Source organism: Nelumbo lutea, chromosome 8 (genome assembly GCF_056320005.1).
Source record: "Nelumbo lutea isolate HS-2025 chromosome 8, American lotus-T2T, whole genome shotgun sequence".
Taxonomy (NCBI): Eukaryota; Viridiplantae; Streptophyta; class Magnoliopsida; order Proteales; family Nelumbonaceae; genus Nelumbo; species Nelumbo lutea.
Genome location: NC_142691.1, coordinates 58,916,475 through 58,934,490, shown reverse-complemented (window position 1 = coordinate 58,934,490; position 18,016 = coordinate 58,916,475). Strand labels below are relative to the sequence as shown.

The following is an 18,016-nucleotide window of genomic DNA, read 5'->3' as shown; positions in this document are numbered from 1 at the left end:
GCAAACTGATGTCATATGAGAGAGATCTAATGAAATCTCTCTTACTAGGTGTGCAAAACACAGAGAAATGGTCTTTGGAGAGATCAAAACAGTCCAGAACCAATCGGCAATGATTATAATTCTCAAACTGATCAAGAAGGAAGAGAAAAGGATCAAAGAGCAGCCTGCTCTAATACCTTGTCATTTTGTGAGAAGGTGAAAGAGCAAGAAGAGAGACACAGGTTCAGATCTGTTAGGGTTGATCAATCTGATTGAACCAACCCAGAAAAGAAGTATTTATATTAATCTTAAGTGAGTCGACAAGATTGTCCTTACAAAGAAAATAAAAGAGCTGTTCACTAATGTACACGCCTATTACAGTACAAGAAAGAATAATAAAGTGCAGTTAGAATTACAAAACTACCCTTCATTTCTTCTACAATTGTAAAATAGTAACTGATCTACTACAACCTGCACTAACACTCCCACTTAAGCTGATCCATATATATTATGAGCCCATTTGAGAGGGCTTCATCTTTGATTCAGCTGTGTTTGACTGAGCTGCTTTGAAGAAGCTACTAAAACTAGCTTCACTATAAAAATTGATTTCTTACTCAATTAAAGCGTACTTTGGCTGTCTGGGTTTTTCACCTAACTTCTAGGCTTTCTGCGTGAGGCCACATTGGAAAGCCAGAAGCAGCTGTCAGAAAGCCCTCCCAAATGGACACTACATATTTCCAACTTGGTAGCAATAAAATCAATACGAGGCCTACTCGGTTCCTGTGTGAATAAGTTTGCAAGTTGATTCTCTGACTCAATAAACTGGTATCTACACCATTGCTTTACACCTTTTCATGGACAAAGTTTGTTAAGATATTGATCAAACTCAACAGGTTGGATGGGATGAATCAACAGCTGGTGAATGCCCAAGTCGGGTTTCAATTTGGGATATTGAGCCTGTTGCAACTCCATTCTACATTTGCCCACCTTCATTTTTCAGGCCAAAATTCCCTACACAATTAGGGATGCCAGGTACACCATGTCAGTAACATGCAGAATATTATGTTAGTCTATCAACTAGATGTTTCTATATATCTGAAGACTACCTTCCATGCATTGGGACAAAAGTACTTACAGGCTTAGCAGAGTTCGCCTTAGTGCAATGAAGAGTTCCATAACAGGCTTTTCTTATCAGATTGTTCAGAGTCCCTTTCAATCTTTGGATTGGAGGTGTCTTCATAGCTTGTGATACCTCAAAGCTTTGTTCTGCAAAGATTTTTGTTGCCGGAATGAAGCCGAGGGAGGTTCCTTGAGATCTCAATGTCTTCTTGAATGATGTTTGGATGAAGGTTTCGATCATGATGGAACATGAAGTGTTGCTTTGGGGGAAGGTCGAGAGGTTGAAGACGAAGCTGATGTGGCAGGATGGAGGCCACATGGTAGCAAAGGAATGGAAGAGGGTCTATTGAAAGATGAGTTCAGCTTGGAAGAAGAAAGGACATGAGGAAAAAAGGAATAATAAATACTTTTTGGTAAGGGTAGATAATTATAATTGGTTTTGAAAGAGTGGAGAGTAAGCTCGAGGAATGAATGGCTATCGAAATTTCAAACTCGGGTGACATGATAGACCTGATCGGGTTAGGCAATAAAACAATAAAGAGACTAGGCCAGGTATCAGGGGTGATTGCTTTGAACTAGGCGGAACTAAGAGGGATTTTAGCAACTCGTCAAATTATCCCAATAAGCCTACTTTTGGAGGTGACTATTAAACAACATAAAATAGCTCTTATACCATGTCAATTAACATAAAATAGAATAGCAACTCAAGGAGGAAACAAGAAGAAGAAATAGAGAAACACCAAGGTTTAATGTGGTTCGTATTGGTAGCCTACATCCACAAGAGGAGAGGAAGCATATCCACTATGAGAACAAGAGATACAACCACTTGCTTAAATAAGAGAAATACATTTAAGTCCCCATAACTAATCAATATTACAAATACAACCAAATACAATATATCTCTTAATAGTGACATTCGAGAGTTTAATGGACCCAAATTTATTGACAATATATTAGCCAATAGACTGATGTCATCTTTAGAAGTGGTTGAGCCAAAAGATTCTTATGTGGAGCCTATTCCATCCTTATCATTTAATTTATTGGGACCACAAAACATATTAAACAAGAGAAGGCTCAAACTGGCCTGAATTGAGGGGGAATCGGTCACTTGTCTTGGACAAGCTACTGAAGCCGATTCAGGTGATTATTTACATATTCGCATGACTAATGTATCGTGGCCTTCATTTGGATCATCGGGAGGAGATAATTCCCCTCTTTCAAGGTCTTGAGGGTGGCAAGTTGTTTTGTGGTGCAAGCTCTCCGTCGGTTGTTGCAGTTCAGGGATCTTGCCTGAAGCACTCATCTCACCCATTAGGAAAGTTCAGAGCTGCTCAGGATTTCAAAGCCGATTTGCATATTTGCAGGAAGCAAAATCGTTTCAGGAACATGAAAGATGGCAAGAAGAAGCTTTTAGGGCCTGGTGGAATAATGTTAAAATAACTTAGTTGCAGTTGTTAGGGCCTGTTTGGCTAATTAAAGTGTTTTTTATTTATGTTATGTCTGTTATTGTACTCAGGGGCACAAGGGTCTTTTCCCTTGTTATTTCTGTCGCCCTATATATAGTAAAATAAACACTGGCACCGCCAGTACTGTTACATTGCAAACCTTCTCTCTTCTCTCCTCTCTTCTCTTCTCTTCTCTCCTCTTCCACTTATGTCTGGCCGGCTACAAGATGGTATCAGAGCGGGAATGCTGATTAAAAGAGAAGATCGATCAACCCAAAGAACAGATCGAACAGACTAGCAGAAAGGAAATCTGATTCTGGACTACAGAATAGCTACGACTGGTACAGTTCTCCCTATTTTTTCTCTTCTTTACTCTCCTTGGTCATGTGCCGAGAGAAAACCCTAATTTTTTCTTGGATTGTGTGATCCTGTTCATGTGTTAAGACAACTGTAGGTCAATGCTGACCTGTCTTCTCAATGGTTTGAGTTGACTATAAGTAAGAAGGATCTCTCCTACTGATTAGTGGCTGTTAGACATTCTGAAATTCTGGTAGGTGGGGACTGATAAAACTATACAGGTCTGAAACTTCCGAATATTACCTCAGTTTTGTCCGGAATTTGGTACTGTTTGTGCTCAATCTGGTTGGTAAACCCGAGTCTGTGGGTGTGAACTGAGTGGAGCATTGTTTTGTGGAGTAAGGAGGGGTCCTAAGTCCAGTGTGTGGGACTGATTAACTGCTTGACCATGTCGACTGAGAATTCTGCTACTTCAGAGATCTCAGGGAGCCACAATGGAGTGAGTGGGGGAATGGATATGACCTTTCCCATGGCTATCATTCCCTTTGATGGTCTGAATTACCTTGAGTGGTCTAGGGGGATAAAACTCTACACCACTGCTAGGGGGCGAATAGGATACATCAATGGGAGAATAAAGGAACCAAAGTATGAAAGTGCTGAGTATGATAGGTGGAACCAAGAGAACAGTATGGTGATGCCTTGACTCTTGGTTTCAATGCTGCCACAAGTAGGGAAGACTTTTATGTGGGCTGAAACTGCTTGTGAGATATGGGAACAAGCGAAGTCCACTTATTCAAAACAGAGACACTATGCCAAGATATATCAACTACAAGCTGAATCTTCTACTTGCAAGCAGGGGGAGAGGAGTCTCTCGATGTACTATTCTGATTTAACATCAATATGGAAAGAACTTGATCACTATCAGAATGTGAATTGGAAGTGTGATGAAGATGCAAAAGCCTATAAGTCACTTGTATCACAGCAACGTGTGTTTGCCTTCCTCCTAGGGCTGAATCCGTCATATGAGTCCATCAGGGTACAGATCTTGGGTAGTAAAGACTTGTCATCAGTCTAGGAGGTATATGCCTTGGTGCAGTCAGAAGAAAGCAGAAGAAGTGTGATGAATGGTGTAGAAGGGGAGTCAGTTGCCCTAGCGGTCCGGGGAAATTCGGATACAAATGTCGGAGGTGGCTTTAAAAGGGGTGACACTCAGAAAAAATCAGAAGATAAAAGCAAGCTTTGGTGCACTCACTGCTAGAAGACACGACACACTCAAGATACATGTTGGGATTTCCATGGAAAACCTAAATGGGCACAGGATTTGGGTAAGAAATCAGCACCAGATCAGGGCAAGAAACCAGGCCAGCAGAATCAAAAAAGGTATAACTCAGTTAATATGGCATCGACAGAGACTAGTCCTTCCGTTACTCAGGAGAGACATCTCGGTTCTGACCCTAAGGAAGATATTATCAACTCCTTCCGTGAACATTTGGAATTGTATGGTAGGACTCTCCGCCTGGTGGATTCTGGGCCTACTCCTACCTCATTTGCGTCTACATCAGGTAATGCCACAGCCTTCCATGTGTCATCTCATACTACTGATTCACCTTGGATTATTGACTCCGGAGCCTCAAATCACATGACTGGTAAGTCAAATTTGTTCCAGACATATAACCTTCTCTCTGGGAGAGATAAGGTAAGACTGGCTGATGGTTCTTTTTCTACAATAGCTGGCCGAGGCACCATATCTCTCCCACATGGCCTTACTCTTCCTAATGTCCTGCATGTTCCGAAATTACCTATTAATTTGTTGTCCATTAGTAGTATTACTCACTCTTTGAACTGTTCAGTCACATTTTCTCCGTCTTCATGTGTGTTTCAGGATTTGACCTCGGGGAAGACGATTGGTAGAGGAAGCATGGTGGATGGTCTCTACGTGTTGGAGAATAATGCTGGTCTAGTGGCGACCGAGTCCACAAGTTCGTCGAGTGAGAGTCAGGCCTATTTATGGCATAGTCGTTTAGGTCATCTTTCTTTTGAGTCGTTAAAAGTTACGTTCCCAAAGTTGTTTGAGTCCTTGTTAGTGAGTCAGTTACAGTGTCAAACTTGTCAGTTGAGTAAGCATTGTAGAAGTTCTTTACCTTTAAGAAATAAAAGATATGAATTTCCATTTCATATTGTTTATTCTGATGTTTGGGACCTTGTTACTCTACCAATTGCGACTGGCTATAAGTATTTTGTTACTTTGATTGATGATTATTCTCGATACACTTAGGTTTACCCTATGCGATTTCGAGATGAAGTGCCACAAATCGTGAAGGATTTTCAACGCATGGTGTTCACTCAGTTCCAAATTGAAATTCATATTTTTCGGTCAAACAATGCAAAGGAATATTTCCATTGTGATCTCACGAAGTTCTTTGCTTCGAGTGGGTCACTTCAGTGAAGCTCTTGTGCCAGGACACCCCAACAAGATGGTGTGGCTGAACGAAAAAATCGACACCTTCTCGAAGTTGCTCGTGGCTTGCTGATTCATATGAATGTGCCAAAACAGTTCTGGATGGATGCAGTATTGTGTGCGACATATATCATCAATCGCATGCCCTCTCGGCTACTAGAGTATAAGGCCCCACTTCAGCTCTTGTTCCCTACAGCCCCGCTGTCCACCATTCCGATGCGTGTTTTTGGGTGTGGTTGTTTTGTCCACAACCTGTCACCTATTCGTGGTAAACTTGACCCTTGGGCAATTCCTTGTGTTTTTCTTGGTTACCCTTCATCTCAAAAGGGGTATCGTTGCTATGATCCCATTGCTTGCAAGTACTATGTTTCCATTGATGTCTCATTCTTTGAGAGTCAACCGTTCTTCTCGGTTTCTCCTTAGAGGGAGAGTAGGGTTGAGGAGAAACAGGCGACGACTCAGATTCAACTACCTCCTTTACCCGATCCTTTGTTTCGAGCTTTTCATCGTCGCCATAAGAGCCAGCAGAGTTCAAGAGCCGTGGAGCCAGACACTATGCAACCAACATCATCGGATTCACCCGAGGCAGATCCTTCTCATCAGCCAGGTACACTTGCTCCCATTGCTCCTTTAAATGTTGATTCACCTGTCCCCAATGATCTTAATATTCTTATTGCTAAGAGAAAGGGTGTTAGATCTTGTACCACTAATCATTCTATCTCTAACTTTGTGTCCTATGAGCATGTTTCACCTTCGTACCGTGCCTTTCTCTCCTCTGTGGATAGTGTTCCCATCCCTAAGACCGTGGCAGAAGCTTTGTCAAAACCTGAATGAACAGATGCAATGCAGGAAGAAATTAATGCCTTAGACAAAAATGGTACGTGGGAGTTGGTAGATCTTTCTGAGGGGAAGGAACCAGTGGGGTGCAAGTGGGTTTTCACAGTGAAACACAAAGCTGATGGAACTGTTGAAAGGTACAAGTCTAGACTGGTAGCAAGAGGCTTCACACAGGTATATGGAGTGGACTATGCAGAGACTTTTGCTCCAGTAGCGAAGATGAACTCCATCCGGATTCTCCTTTCCTTGCCTACAAATCTTGACTGGGATCTTCACCAATTGGACATCAAGAATGCCTTCTTGAATGGTGACTTGGAAGAGGAGGTGTACATGACCCAACCCCCAGCGTTCTGTGCCAAAGGCAATGAACAAAAGGTGTGCAGGTTTAAAAAAGTCCCTATATGGGTTGAAACAATCACCTCGGGCTTGGTTTAGTAAGTTTCATTTAGCAGTCCAACAGATGGGATTCAAACAATGCCAGTAAGATCATACCCTGTTTGTAAAAAGAGGTGAAGGTAAAATTGCAGCTCTTATTGTGTATGTGGATGACATAGTGATCACAGGAGATTGGGAGGCTGAGATCCAGAGACAAAAAATTCTTAGCCACTAAATTTGAGGTGAAGGATCTAGGCCCCATACGATACTTTCTTGGAATTGAAGTTGCCCGCTCTCACAAGGGCATCTTTATTTCCCAACGGAAGTATGTACTAGATCTACTAGAAGATACAGACAAGTTGGGGGTAAAACCATCTGATTCACCTATTGAACCTAATCACCATCTGGGAGACAATCAGGGAGAGTTTTTGAAAGATGTAAAGGTGTTCCATAGACTTGTGGGGAGACTTCTGTATTTGTCTATGACTAGGCCTGATATTGCCTATGCAATGGGTGTCCTTAGTCAATTCATGCACAGTCCGAGGACAACTCACTTTGAGGCTGCAGAGAGGATCTTGAGATATCTCAAGAAGTCTCTTGGAGCTGGTTTGTTGTTCCAGAAACACAGTCACTTAAAAGTGGAAGTATATACTGATGCAGATTGGGCAAGAGCAGTCAATGACCGAAAGTCTACCAGTAGTTATTGTGCCTTTGTAGGAGGAAACCTAGTCACATGGAGAAGCAAAAAACAAAGTGTGGTGGCTAGATCTAGTGCTGAAGCAGAGTATAGAGCGATGACTCATGGAGTTGCGGAAATCATGTTGATAAGAAATCTGTTAGGTGAACTGGGTTTCGCAGTAAGCAATCCTACGTCACTATACTGTGACAATAAAGCTGCCATCAATATTGCTGCTAATCAAGTTCTGCATGATAGGACGAAGCACATTGAAGTGGACAAGCATTTTATCAGAAAGAAACTTGAAAGTGGAGAAGTGTGCACACCATATGTCAGCTCGGAAGAGCAACTTGCTGATATCTTCACCAAAGGTCTTCATCATGTGCGGCACAAAGATTTGTGTGACAAGTTGGGCATGATTGACATCTATGCTCTAACTTGAGGGGGAGTGTTGGAATAATGTTAAAATAACTTAGTTGCAGTTGTTAGGGCCTGTTTGGCTAATTAAAGTGTTTTTTTATTTCGTTTTTTATTTCTGTTATGTCTGTTATTGTACTCAGGGGCACAAGGGTCTTTTCCCTTGTTATTTCTGTCGCCCTATATATAGTAAAATAAACACTGGAGCTGCCAGTACTGTTACATTGCAAACCTTCTCTCTTCTCTTCTCTTCTTCTTCTCTTCTCTTCTCTCCTCTTCCACTTATCTTTGGCCGGTTACACTGTCAAGAGGGCCTATCAAACCAATTTTGAAAACATATGGAGTAACAAAGAGGGTCTCAACTGAGGCTAGAAAAAGAAAGGAAGAGAGTTGGATTTGGGTAATCGCAAAGTTTGACAAATGTGGCAAGAAGAGGATCATTGGTGGTTTAGGAACAATGCTTGATGGCTATTCATGTCCCGTGATTGGTGACGGTATCTTTGGTTAGCCGGGGGTTTGATGGGATTTGTGTATCCCTAGAGCCTGTGGGTATAAGTATGACACTTTTAGAGACCAGATGTGATTCTGGAAATCCAGTTTTGCTTTCTTTGGAGGGTGTACTCTGTTGAACAGTGAGGCTAGAAGAGGGAGGAGAAGGTTTGGGAAAGGAGTGTTAGTGCTGATGTTGAGCCGGAGATTGAAGGCAAGGTTGGGGAAAAGGAAGTTTTAGGTGTTGATGAGTTCACCGAGGAGGTTGAGGTTGGAAGGCTGGGTGTCGATTTGGGTTGAAGGAGCAAACTTGAAGAAAAGGAGGTGGATCAGATTAATGGGGTAATCAGCAAGAAACCGTGCAATTTGAGATCTCACAAAATTGTTCATGTGACAAAGATCTTTTCAAGTATAAATCTTGGCTTGGTAGGGGCAGGACCTACAAAAAAGTATAAATGGGTGTATAGAAGAAAAAGAGTGAGGCAATGAGACTCCTGACTCTGATCATGGGGGTTAATGGTGCAAGAACAGTCTCCAACTCCACTTACGCTGAAGAAACAACAGGAAAACAAGGTGAGTGGTGACGTTTCTGATTCTAGTGTGATCCGGCTGCCGCAGAATAATGATGTAGTCAAAGAAGACTCAAGTGGTGACTCTGATCATGGGGGTTAATGGTGCAAGAACAGTCTCCAACTCCACTTACGCTGAAGAAACAACAGGAAAACAAGGTGAGTGGTGACGTTTCTGATTCTAGTGTGATCCGGCTGCCGCAGAATAATGATGTAGTCAAAGAAGACTCAAGTGGTGTGGCTATACAGAAATTAGTTGATAGAGAGGTTACAATTGGGAAAAGCATGGGCCTGTTTTTTGGGGTGGTGAGGAATTTTCTAGGAAGGCTTTTGAAGAATTTAAAAGAAGAAAAAAGGAAGAGAAAGAAAAAAACAAAGCTCATCTGCAATGGAGAGGGGTATGGGACGAGGATTTCTCAACCCAAGAGGATATGCTCACAGATGAAGACTGATGCGGGTTTCAGGAAAGGTATCTTTGCTTTTGTTTAGTGTCGGGTTGGTGGTCCTTGTTTTATGGGGATGTGTTGGGTCTGTTTCTTCAATTTTCTTTCGGATGATTGGGTAATTTTCATCTTTGTAAGCTGCAGTTATCTTGGGCCTTTTTTGGTTTCCTGAGATTTCTCTCATGTTTTTTATCTTATCACCTTCTTTACTTTTCTTTTTTATCTTAATGAAAATTTATCTTTATCCTTCAAAAAAACGTATGATAAAACAAACACAACCACAAATATGCAGTGGCAGAGGAAATAGAGGGGTATCAAGGAACAGAGTGGAATGAGGTGTCTTACCATCCAAAGTCAAAGAGTTTAGATGATTACTTACGTAAGAGGCTGTAAGGACAACATTACTCCAATAGGACTTTGGATGATCATATAAACCTTTCCTTCTGGATCAACATTTTTTCATCCTCTTTTCCTATTATTTGGAATGCAGTGCTTGGGAGCTATACTTAAGTATATGTATGTTCACGTAGCAGCTAACAAGGATTATGTGCATCTGTTTAAGGTGGGAATGTGGTTTTTGACAGTGAGTCCATAAACCTTGAAATGTTTGATATTTTGGAATTATTGGCATGCACCTGGAATGTGGATATGAAACAGCGCCTGACATGGTCAATTTTCAGAAATAGGAATGCTGTTCTTATAGTGTTGGGATTCACTCGCTTAGAGATTTTCTTTCTGCAATTGATCTTGATCCACCTTGAGTTTCTCTTTTGTCATATTTGTTATGGATGATTATTTTTTCTTGCCTTCTTTTTTTTTGGTAGGAATTATGAATGAATATGTCAAAATTGTTTAAGGATTTGCTGTATGGTAGCTTCTACTGCCACATGGTCTGAAAATTATGTTATCTTTGTAGGCATACAATTGCTATGTTGAAGCTCTTCGTATACAACCAACTTTTGCTATTGCCTGGTCAAATCTTGCTGGGCTTTTCTTGGAAGCAGGAGATTTTAAAAGGGCCCTTCAATATTATAAGGTAGGGATCCTTGAGTGCATGTTTATTTGTGGTTTGGATAGGAAGCTGAGCCATGATTATATTTTAATTTATCTTATTTCTTGGAATGAACATAAACAACTTTAAATTTTTTGCCTAGGGATTGGGCATTTTATGGACTAATTAACTTACAGCTTGAGTGAATTATATCTTTCACCTGAATTTCTCTTGAATTATATCTGTACACACCGCTCATGGGTTTTATCGTTTTCCAGGAGGCTGTTAGGCTGAAACCAACATTTGCTGATGCCTACCTAAATCTAGGGAATGTTTATAAGGTAAGATATCAAATATTGTGCCAATAAGTTCGGCTAGCAGAAAATGTTAGGTGATTTCCAGAGAAAAACAAGATCTTTCTTTTACCTTTTCCAGGCCTTGGGGATGCCTCAAGAGGCTGTTGTGTGTTATCAACACGCTCTTCAGGCAAGACCAGATTATGCAATAGCTTTTGGTATGTTTTGTCATCAACATTATTCATTTACCTTTTAGCTGATTTGCATTCACTTGGTTTCACTGTTTTTACTTATGATATTGGTAATTGAATTACTTCTAGCTACAATGCTGCATAGCTTTCTGTCCCTGCATTGTGGCTAAATTCTTTTGTGCTTGTAGAAGCAGCTGTTTATTTCTTGGATTGTCTCGCTAATGCATGGCTTGTTCAGGTCCCATATAGCTAAATTGAGTCATGCTGTTGTTGCTATTGGGTTATGTGAGTTGCTTGGACAGAGACATGGGAACTAGAATCTGACATGTTACTGACTTGGCAAGAAGGAAAAACTAAGACATGCAGGCATATCCATAGAAAAGTAAAAACTATTAAAGTAGTTCATTTTTCCCCAATTCTAACATTACATATATAGCTTATTCATAAAAAAAACATTAAATATATACCTAAAATAGTCTAGAAATTTATCTTTGCTACTTAACAATGGTTTTGTAAGAAGTGGCATTTATTATGTATATTAACTGTTTATTATGTGAAATAAGCAAGTAGATAAGGTAAAATATCATGTTGAAGTGTCCATTAAGAATCCATTGATTGTCAGCATCCAATACGTGTCCCACATTGACACTTAGGAGTGTCCATGCAACATTGGTTTTGTCATTTTCAACATTTACCAGGGTCATGTTTGAACTATAAGAAGAATGTAGTGGTATTGCTAAACATAATGATAGGGTGCATAAGCATTAGATCTTTTGAGGTCATAGTGCTGTTGATATATCTTAATCTGGAGATCCCTCAAAAATGAAAATGAAAAGGAGTGAAGAAACTGAAATAAGAAAAATCAAGAAAAGGAGCATAAAGGAAAGAGGTCACAAACTGCATTCCCAGATGCTCAATTAATGGACCTGGTTCACCTGGGTGCACCCTGTTTTCGGGGTGTAAAATGACCCTAGAAATGGGATGTCATGAACTGACTTCTAAGCTTGACCATTTTATATCTCTACCTACTTTTCAAAAGAGAAGAAAATTTATATCTCTACCTAAATGTGGACAGTTGGAAAGAGAGCAAAATGAGCTGACTAATTTTACTCTAGACTCAGTTATTCTAGCGGAGGTTTGTTTCTAAGGAGAAAATTAGCTGCCTAACTTGGTTTGTATGATGTGTTGGGCAATAATACATTCCAATCACTGATATGGTGCAGGCAATCTAGCTAGCTTATATTATGAGCAAGGCAAGATAGATTTGGCAATTCTCCATTACAAGCAAGCCCTTGCTTATGATTCAGGGTTTTTGGAGGCATACAATAACTTGGTTAGTCTTCTTGTTTTCATATTGGAATCTAATATGGATAATTTTCTCTTTGAATTCGGTGTTCACAATTTTTTTTTATATTAAAATTTGAGTGGTTGGCAACTGATAGGGCAATGCACTGAAAGATGCTGGCAGAGTTGATGAAGCAACCCATTGCTATCATGTAGATTCCTGTCCCTTTTCTTGTATGATTTTGGGTTTTCTTCATTAGGTTGTGTTCTCTTTCTGTTCTTTATCCTGATGACATTTCTGTTGTTTTGTGAAGGCATGCCTTTCCCTCCAGCCTAACCACCCCCAAGCTCTTACCAACCTTGGAAACATATATATGGAATTGTATGCCTCCTAAATATCTTTTCGTTTTAAATGACCACAAAATTTTCCCTTGAGGCATCACTTAGTGTATAGCCATTCTGAGGCTCCATAAAGAAGGTTTTTTTTCTTTTCTCCTCTGAATGTGCAGGAATATGATGACTGCTGCTGCTCAATGTTACAAGGCAACATTAGCTGTAACAACAGGACTCTCTGCTCCTTACAGCAATTTAGCAATAATATATAAGCAGCAGGTACAATTGCCACTTTTCACATATAAGAAAATGGAAAATAACGCCTTTCCATTCACTTGTTATAAAAGACATATTTTCATGGTACTCTGTTCTTTATGCTTATTTGCTATTAAATCTTTTGCCTGGTTCATAGTTGGAAATCTGATTTTTTTTTTCAATGACAGGGAAATTATCTAGATGCTATTTCTTGCTACAATGAAGTCCTTCGTATGGATCCTCTAGCTGCTGATGGGCTTGTAAACAGGGGCAACACATACAAGGAGATTGGTAGAGTTAGTGAAGCAATCCAAGACTACATACGGGCTGTTACTATTCGACCAACTATGGCCGAAGCACATGCAAATCTTGCTTCAGCTTACAAGGACAGGTATTGTGTAATTAATGATCCATATAAAGTTGCACACCTATTGTTAATGAACATATTTTTCATCCTTGGGATTTGGCTGAGTTGCAGTGGACATGTGGAAGCAGCTATAAAGAGCTATAAGCAGGCATTGCTTCTACGACCTGATTTTCCAGAAGCTACTTGTAACCTTCTACACACATTGCAGGTATCTTGCTAGTATGTGCATATATTGGCTATCTTTCTTGTTTTAGTATTGACCTACAGCAGTTTTTGATGGCTGGTCATAAACAATTGAAATTTATTAGGGCCAACCTAACTGAACTTTGTAAATAGGAAAAATATTCATTGCAATGCTATTAGTCATTCTTAGTCACGCAAGCTTGTACAATGGATGTTCTTGATTTATAACATTTAAAGGTTTCTGAGATTCAAACCTGTTAGTGGGTTAGGTTTAAGTTTAACTGACTCTGATCTTCAGGCTTCCTGTTTTATTTGTTTGTTTCTGTGATTTCTTAAGAGGTAATTCCAGCGAAATGTGTAGTATTCATTTGCTACCTCTTATTGTGCAGAAATCAGCAATACAACAGCTTTTTAGGATTTCAGAGTTTGGTCAATTTTTGTAACCGTCAGGAAGTCAATTTCTTTTATTACAAAAAATGACTTGCATAAATAGGCATATATGGCTGATGTATTCTATGTTTCTCAGCACACTGAATTAAGTACAAAACAGAACATCAATTATCAATATTTTTAAAACATGTTTATGGAAGTCTAGGCCTCAGACAGGGAGTTTGTCCCCTTTGGTTCACACTAATAGCAGATATCCTCAGTTAGAGGCCAGATAGGTTGTAATGTCCGCACGGTGGTTACCTACATGTAATTTTTGGATGAAATTATTATTTTTTGTCATGATAGAGGACTAAGAATCTTCAACTCCTTTTGAATGTTCTGAATGCATTTCGAATTTAAAGTTAAACTTGGATAAGTGTTGTATCGTTGACCTGAGTTTAGACGAGGCTATGGAGAGGGTGCTGAAATTCTAGGTTGCTCAGTGGTTCAATTACCAATAGAGGTGGATTTGAGCCAAGCCGAGCCGAGCCGAATACTTGGCTATTTGAGCTCAGCTCGCTGAAATTGTGTTAGGCTCGAGCTCAATTTGAGCTAGAGATTTGTGCTCGAGCTTGGCTCGTTCAAAGCTCACAAGTTCGAGTTTGAGCTCAACTGCAAGCCAAGTTTTTTTTTCTAAAAAGTAAAAGTATAGATATAAAAATATTTTTTTTATTTTACATACAAAAAATAGAATTACAAAAATTATTTACCATTATTCATAAAAAATAAAAATATTATATATAAAATATTATTATGTAATAAAAATTATTTATTATACATATTTATATGTAAATGTATGTATGTATATAATAAAAAATTATTTATTTATTATAGTAGACTCGTGAGCCTCACAAGTCGAGCTTCACTGGGCTCGAGATCAGCTCGATTAGCAAATGAACCTATATATCAAGCTCGACCTTGGCTCGAAGCTCGGTTTAAACCGAGCTGAGCTCGAGCTTTTCACAAGCCGAGTTGAGCTTGAGCTTTTCACAAGCCGAGCTTGAATAGCTCGTGAGAAGCTCGGCTCGTGGCCACCCCTAATTACCAATTAAGTATTTGGGTCTCGCCTTAGGTGGCAATAGAAATTCATTTGTCTTCTAGAATCTTAAATAGGTTTTGAAAGAAACTTATATAGATTGGAAGAAGAGTTACACCTCTCTTTGAAGGGTGGGGGGGGGAAATCACGTTGATCAAATAAACTCCTGCAAAATTTCCCATTTACTTCTTGACCTTTAAAGTTCCTACACTAGTTGCTAAGAAAATAGAGAAAGTTATTGGAGACATTTTGTGGGAACTAGACAACTCTAAACAGGGGCGTTTGATTATTGGTGGATGCTTTCAAGTATAAAAAGGAAGGGAATTTAGTTATAGGCAGAATTTAACTCCTCTCTCACTTAGGCAAGTGGTTAGGTGATTTGATTGGCTTTAGGAAAATTTCATATAAGGTTGTCAAAAGTATCAATGGTATGATGCCCAATGGATGGGATGCGAGCTGGGGTTTCTTGGAAGAAGTGAATTTGAGGATAGGTTTTGGGAAAAGGTGGAGAAGTTGGATGTTTGCTTGCATCTCTTCAGAAACCGCTGTCCTTGATGCTTTTCATGTTTGTGGTTGAGGTGTTAATTAAATTAATAAATAAAGGAGTGAGGGCAGTTAATTGATGGTTTTAACGTTAAAAGGGAGGGTGTAACCATTACATATTGTTAATATGCAAATGATACTTTGATTTTTGCAGACAATTCAGTGCAGAAAGTGCCAAAGTTGAGGGCTATTTGCAAGGTGCCAACTGGCCAGTTGGAAATACCTGCTGGTTGTAGTGGAGACTTGGGATCAAATCCTGCCTGCATGAGGGTTGGGGGCTTTTGGGTTTGGGGGATGGGTTACCCCTGTTGTGTAGCCCCATGGAGCAAAAAAAAAACAATTGAAAAAATTAGTAAAAAAAAAAAGAAATTTAGGACTATTCTGAAATGTTAAAATGCTAACAAGTCTGAAAATTAATTTAAACAAGTGTTATAATTGTGGTGTGTGATATTTTACATATTTGGGGTTACCAATTGGAGCAAAAACAGCAGCACCATCTATGTGGCTGTTTCCACGTGTAGAGGGAAATGTTTATCAACTGGTGGGAGAACTACACTTGTAAGGAGTGTCTTAACCAACTTAATTTTTTTACTTATCTCTTCTCAGAGTTCCAGCATCAGTGGTTGAAGAAATTGAAAAAAAAGGGCAAAGGGAATTTTTGTGGAATATTATGGTGGAAGAAATATAATTTCATTTGGTAAAATGGGATTGGGTGTGTAGGGATAAGAAGGGTGGTGGATTGGGGATTAGGAGAATAAAGCTGCTTAACAAAGCATTGTTGGGTATGTGGGTTCGGAGGTTTGGGAAGGAGAGGGAGCTTTTGTGGAGGAGGGTTATTGTTTGTAAGTATGGGGTGGTTCATTTTGGTTGGGATTCGATGGAGGTTAGATCATCATATGGTCTGAGTGTGTCGAAGGGGGTTATGAAGTTCCATTCACTATCGGTGCTTTTTTCTTCTTTGAAGGTTGGAGATTGGGGTTTTGAGTGTGTGATGCTATTATTTAACTCCAAGAGGTGAAGATACATCCAAATGGTTCAGATTTAAGGTGGTGGAAGGAATGTAGAAAATGACAAGTTTTCAGCAGAATCCTTTTATAAAGCATTGGCAAGTAAACAGGTTGAAAGATCTTCAGTTAAAGGTGTTTGGGGTAATCCAATACCATGAAGAGTTGAAGCATTTATGTGACTGGTAGCAATGGCCGTCTACTTACTCAAGTTCATTTCAAAAGTAAAGGATTTCAGTTGGCTAACAGGTGTCCATTCTGAACCCAAAGTGGAAAATGTCGTTTTATCTGTTTTATGGGTATTGCTATACAAAATTCATTTGGGGAATCTTCTTTCAGTTTTATTTGTGGCCTGGTCAAGTGCTGAAGTTGAGTATCGAGCTATGGCACATGGAGTTACTGAATTACCATGGGTGAAGAAATTTCTCTTGGGGCTAGGACTTCCAGTGAGATGCCTTATGACCTTGTACTGTGACAATAAGGTGGCAATCAGCATTTAGTTCTGCATGATAGGACAAAGCATATTGAAGTTGACAAGCATTTGATCAAGGGGAAGTTAGATTTGGGTGATATTTGTATTCCTTATGTTACTTCCTTGAATCAGTTGGCCGGTGTTGTTACTAAGATAGTGTTTGCCCCCTGCATGGTGAGCTTTCCAACAAGTAGGGAATGATTGACATTTACGACTGTGAGCGTCAGAAAAACAGCTCACTTTGCCACTTGGACTGGAAATGAAGTCGCCACCCATCAAATTAGGAAATGGAGGTAATGGAACCTCCAAGAAAGATTTTTAAAATGCTTTGTTTTAATAGTGACTCCAAAACCCAAGGCATCAGTCCAACCAATCCGGGTAAGACTCGGATGGGAGAGGAAAGGGATTAGGCACCCCTCTCCCGGGTCCAATAGGTGGGGCCCACCAGTGATTTAAAAGGCATGCCTAGGCGCTTAGGCGAGGCGCATTTTAGGGTAGGCACCTCGCCCAAGTCCTAGGTGCAGCTCATTCAAAAGGCGCACCACCTTAGCCCAGGCGTGCGCCTTTTGAAAAACCCTAACATGGACTTGTTTGGGCTTGCTTCGAGGGGCGTGGCACAAAGGCGGCTCATAGAATTAGGAATGTAATATGTCACATTAGCTACTTGATGCAATTGAGAAAAAAAAAGAGTTTGTGGGTTTTATATGCTCGAAAATGTTTTATATGTTTGATTTCATTTTTAAATTCTCATTTGAATATGCTTTACATATTATATTTATGTATTTTAATTTTAGATAACAGGTTTTTTAAAACATGTATTGTAAAACTTAAGTTAATATTTTTATTAATAATATGTTTTATAATTTTTTGAATTTTTAGCTTTTTTTTTTTTATTGTGCGCCTCACCTTGCGCCTCAAGCACAAAATGGCCCTTGCGCTTTTAAAACACTAGGGCTCACATGGTAACTCAAATAAAAATAAAATCACAAGATATACAAGTAATCAAGCAGAATAAAAGGCACATCAATGAACATGAAAGAAAGCCTCCCCAATTTACTTATTTATATTTTATTTAATTTTTACCTATTTTTACTCAATTACTTATTTGTTTATATTTTTTTACCAATTATTAACCTATTTACTCTTTTCCCCTAAATGTTCTCCTAATCTGCACATACTCTTTCTTACCAAACGGACTACCCAGCACTACTAACCCCATTGATTACTGTACCATTTGTTATCTTTTTTTTTAGTTTTACATTTTCTATCTTTTTATTTTACTACTCCCAAGTCCCATCCTTATTTTGTGTATTATTGTTCACTTCTACTATTTTCTATTTCTTTTCAGATCTGTCTTAACTAGTGTAGTATCCTTCCTTCGGATTAATCTTAAGCCCTAGCCACCCCTTTAGTACTCTTACCATACTCCTGAACTACAAGAAGACACTAATCCCTGAACCACATTCCCTTACTTTTTCTCTTGTTCATTTCCTATTTGCCTAGAGTATGTGAAAGTTAAACTCCCCAA

General features: G+C 39.4%; 1 protein-coding gene across 2 annotated transcripts in view; it reads left to right on the top strand.

Annotated features, from left to right (window-relative positions):
* Positions 1 to 18,016, top strand: part of LOC148844413 (putative UDP-N-acetylglucosamine--peptide N-acetylglucosaminyltransferase SEC) — an 81,566-nt gene that overhangs the window by 44,335 nt on the left and 19,215 nt on the right. For both annotated transcript variants that reach the window (XM_088957133.1, XM_088957132.1), the window contains exons 7-15: positions 10,021 to 10,140; positions 10,374 to 10,436; positions 10,531 to 10,609; positions 11,806 to 11,915; positions 12,025 to 12,078; positions 12,181 to 12,248; positions 12,376 to 12,478; positions 12,643 to 12,845; positions 12,933 to 13,029. In XM_088957133.1, the coding sequence (XP_088813259.1) occupies positions 10,021 to 10,140; positions 10,374 to 10,436; positions 10,531 to 10,609; positions 11,806 to 11,915; positions 12,025 to 12,078; positions 12,181 to 12,248; positions 12,376 to 12,478; positions 12,643 to 12,845; positions 12,933 to 13,029 (897 nt within the window). The remainder of the gene's footprint in view (positions 1 to 10,020; positions 10,141 to 10,373; positions 10,437 to 10,530; positions 10,610 to 11,805; positions 11,916 to 12,024; positions 12,079 to 12,180; positions 12,249 to 12,375; positions 12,479 to 12,642; positions 12,846 to 12,932; positions 13,030 to 18,016) is intronic.